Source organism: Bison bison, unplaced genomic scaffold, assembly GCF_000754665.1.
Source record: "Bison bison bison isolate TAMUID 2011002044 unplaced genomic scaffold, Bison_UMD1.0 scf7180017864527, whole genome shotgun sequence".
Classification (NCBI taxonomy): Eukaryota; Metazoa; Chordata; class Mammalia; order Artiodactyla; family Bovidae; genus Bison; species Bison bison.
In genome coordinates this window covers 14602682-14606413 of record NW_011495078.1, presented here as the reverse complement: position 1 = coordinate 14606413, position 3732 = coordinate 14602682, and the positions used below count along the sequence as shown (strand labels likewise).

The window sequence follows — 3732 nt, the reverse complement described above, 5'->3', positions numbered from 1 at the left end:
CTGGGACCCCTATAATTCGAATGTTGCTGGGTTTGATATTGTACCAGAGGTCTCTGAGGCTATCCTCAGTTCTTTTCATTCTTTTTACTTTATTCTGCTCTTCAGAAGTTATTTCCATCATTTTATCTTCCAGCTCACAGATTCATTCTTCTGCTTCAGATATTGATTCCTTGTAGAGTATTTTTAATTTCAGTATTTGTGTTGTTTGTCTCTGTATGTTTATTCTTCCATTCTTCTGGGTCTTTGTTAATTGATTCTTGCAGTTTCTCCATTTTGTTTTCAAGGTTTTTGATCATCTTTACTATCATTATTCTGAAATCTTTTTCAGGTAGCTTGCCTATTTCCTCTTCATTTATTTGGACTTCTGTTTTTTCTAGTTTGTTCCTTCATTTGTGTAGCATTTCTCTGCCTTTTCTTTTTTTTTTTTTTAACTTATTGTGTTTGAGGTTTCCTTTTCCCAGGCTTCAAGGCTGAATTCTTTCTTCTTTTTGTTTTCTGCCCTCCTAAGTTTGGTCCAGTGGTTTGTGTGAGCTTCGTATAGGGGAGATTTGTGCTGAGTTTTTTTTGTTTGTTTGTTTTTCCTCTTATGGGCAAGGATGAGTGAGGTGGTAATCCTGTCTGCTGATGATTGGGTTTGTATGTTTGTTTTGTTTGTTGTTTAAATGAGGCATCCTCCACACGGTGCTACTGGTGGTTGGGTGATGCTGGGCCTTGTATTCAAGTGATTTCCTTTGTGTGAGTTCTCACTATTTGATACTCCCTAGGGTTAGTTTTCTGGTAGACTAGGGTCATGGAGTCACTGCACCCACTCCAAAGGCTCAGGGCTTGATCTCGAGTTTTGTGTGGGTCTATATATTCTTTTCCACTGGCCAGGTACTCCTGTCCACTCTCAGCTGGTGTTCTGCATGCACTTCTGTGTCTTCCTGATGTATTCCTGAAGGTGTATTCCTGATGTATCATGGAGAGAGATGTACTCCAGGTCCACCTACTCCTCCACCTTCTTGTTATCTGCTACTAGTACTTCTAATACTACAGAAAATGAGCCCCCACATTTACCAGGTCCTCAACTTCCCACTTCTCTGCCATGACTGCCCAACAACCAACCTCCTGAAAGAGGTTTCACCCTCCTAGATCCCCAGCAGGCAGTATTACTTGGGCTGGACAACTTTGAAATCAACACTCCACCCTGCCCTCACAAGGCACTGCAGTATCTCAGTCATCAATGCCCTCTCAAAGGTGGCACTCCACCCCACATACCTGTCCCCACTCTCTGACACAATGGTCAACCCACCTTTGTCATCAAAGACTCCATCTCCCAGGACCACTCAGTCACCTGTGAGCTGACAGATTCTCTGGTCTCTCCAATTGTGTGGGGCAGACTTCACCTACTCTGCTGCCTGCTACCCACAGTGTCCTTTGGTACAACACAACCTTTAAACAAGAGCCACACCCCCCAACTCTAAACCACCTGGCCCACCCACTTTATCCTCAACACAATGGACTTATGACAACTCACCACCTTCTCCACCCCTTTCACAGCACCTGCATCTTCCATCCCTTCTGCTCTCACACACTCACAGGCCACCCATGTCCCTATGGCAGAACTAAGGGACCACTGAGAGCACAAGCCACCCAAGTGGGTCTGCAGTAGACCTTGAGTAGGCTCAGCCAGAATAGATGGGCTGATGGCACTGTGTCCCCAGGTTGGAACTGTCTCTCTGGGGGATCTTGACCCAGGATCTTCAGGGTCATGAAGGTCACTGACCTCACCGCTTTCTGTCTCTGGTTGTCTACTCCACATCCCCTCCTACACCTTCTGCCAATGCCAGGCTACCAGGATCCCCCTTCATGCAGGAAACCACCCCACATCCAGGGACAGAAACCAGCATGGATGGTGCATGGAGTCTCTGCAATTCAATGATGAAGCTGGAGCTCCTCATCACAGGGAGCTCTGGCCTGGGTGACCCAGCCTACAGGGAAGGAGGCAGCCCAGGGAAGGGTGTACTCTTGGGAGCTCTGGTAGCTCCAGCCCAAATGCAGGGCCATGGGTTCGGTGTCACAGGAAGGGGAGAGATGACGATCCCTTCTTAGGAAAGCATTTATCAGATGTGAATTGGGCAACTTAACAATTACTTGCTGAGCACCTGTAAAACGTCTTATGTTATCTGGGCTCTGGTCCAAGTTTACATCCTCCAAACCACATTTCTTGAGTTTGTAGTATATTCTTTTGGTCAAGGATCACTTTCAGCATTTATGTTATTTACTGAGCATCAATAATATCCTAATATGGTATAAAATGTCTTTTCCTTCCACAACACTATGTTTTAACCTGTTAAAAGGAAAATAGTTAATCCCCGGAGGTCCAGTCCTTTAAGCATCTGTCCATTCTAAAGATAAACACAACTGCTGGGCTACATCATGATTTCTAGACATTTTATCCTCTAATCTTAAAATACTGGCCTCTCTCCCCACAGGTCCCGTCCATCTCAGTACTGACCTGCATATAATAAAAAGCAATGCACAGTATATAAAAGCTTTTACCTCAAGAAGTATAAAAATTCCCAAAACTAAATAGGATTTCCAGTGACACTTTAAGATTGCTTTCATTAAAGAAGGCTCCCGCGCATCTTTCTCAGCTCTCAAAACTTCTTGATCCCAGTACCTGTGATGAGAAACAAAGTACAGTAAAGAACAATGTGTCCACCAGACAAAACAGGGAGGTGGCAGACTGGAGGAAACGACTTTACTACAGGGCACTCTGTGGATGCCCCATAAATGCTGGCTAATTGCTCACTGGATGCCTGAAAGATGAGCGGTGCAGACCCTGAAGCACCGGAAAAACAGGCCTTGAGGGAAAAGTCTCAGTCTCAGGAAACAAGTTCCTGCCAAGCCTTAGCTGGATTCACAGGGTCATGAGCAGCTCAGGAGAGCAGACACCCTCTTCCAGGGACCTCACCTTGAGGGACAGAGTTCGGCCTCCAGGGTCTTGGCTGCAGGTTCTCTCCACTTCCACAAATGCACAGAGAATATAGGCTCCCCAGCTTCCAAAGTGTGTTAAGCCCAGGGTCAGCCTGACGTGGGTAAGTGTGCCGTGTCAGGGGAAGGAGGCTCAGAAGAACCCAGAGGAAGGCAAAGCTCCCCACAACACAACTTTAGCCACACGTGGAAATTCTGTCTTCCTCCTCTTCTCCCTGCTGCCTGTGCTCACCCTTGTAGTTCTTCTCCAAGGTGCTGGGAGCGATCTTCCAGAAGCACGGAGTACATGTCATCTTCTTCTAATCTTCGTTTGTAACCAATTTTAAACAAGGGGTTTAGCCAACTGTTAAAATTTAAGAGAAATGGAGAGTCACAGATATACAAATCATACATGTCTAATTAAGTTCTAACTCTTGAGCTTTGTAAAAAAAAGAAGGAGAAGAAGAAAGAGAAATGGAAGAGGAACAATATAGTGAAAATGAGTATACTACCCAAAGCAATCCACAGATTCAGCACAATCCCTGTTAAACTACCAATGGTATTTTTCACAGAACTAGGACAAATAACTTCAGAATACTACTACTACTACTACTACTACTAAGTCGCTTCAGTCGTGTCTGACTGTGAGCGACCCCACAGATGGCAGCCCACCAGGCTCCGCCATCCCTGGGATTCTCCAGGCAAGAACACTGGAGTGGGTTGCCATTTCCTTCTCCAAGGCATGAAAGTGAAAAGTGAAAGTGAAGTTGCTCAGTC

General features: G+C 45.4%; 1 protein-coding gene across 1 annotated transcript in view; it reads right to left on the bottom strand.

The window, feature by feature from the left end:
• Positions 1–3732, bottom strand: part of LOC104982227 (multidrug resistance-associated protein 4-like) — a 201824-nt gene that overhangs the window by 187217 nt on the left and 10875 nt on the right. The window contains exons 2-3 of the mRNA XM_010831562.1: positions 3209–3319; positions 2542–2662 (exon numbers count right to left, since the gene is read on the bottom strand). Of these exons, the coding sequence (XP_010829864.1) occupies positions 2542–2662; positions 3209–3319 (232 nt within the window). The remainder of the gene's footprint in view (positions 1–2541; positions 2663–3208; positions 3320–3732) is intronic.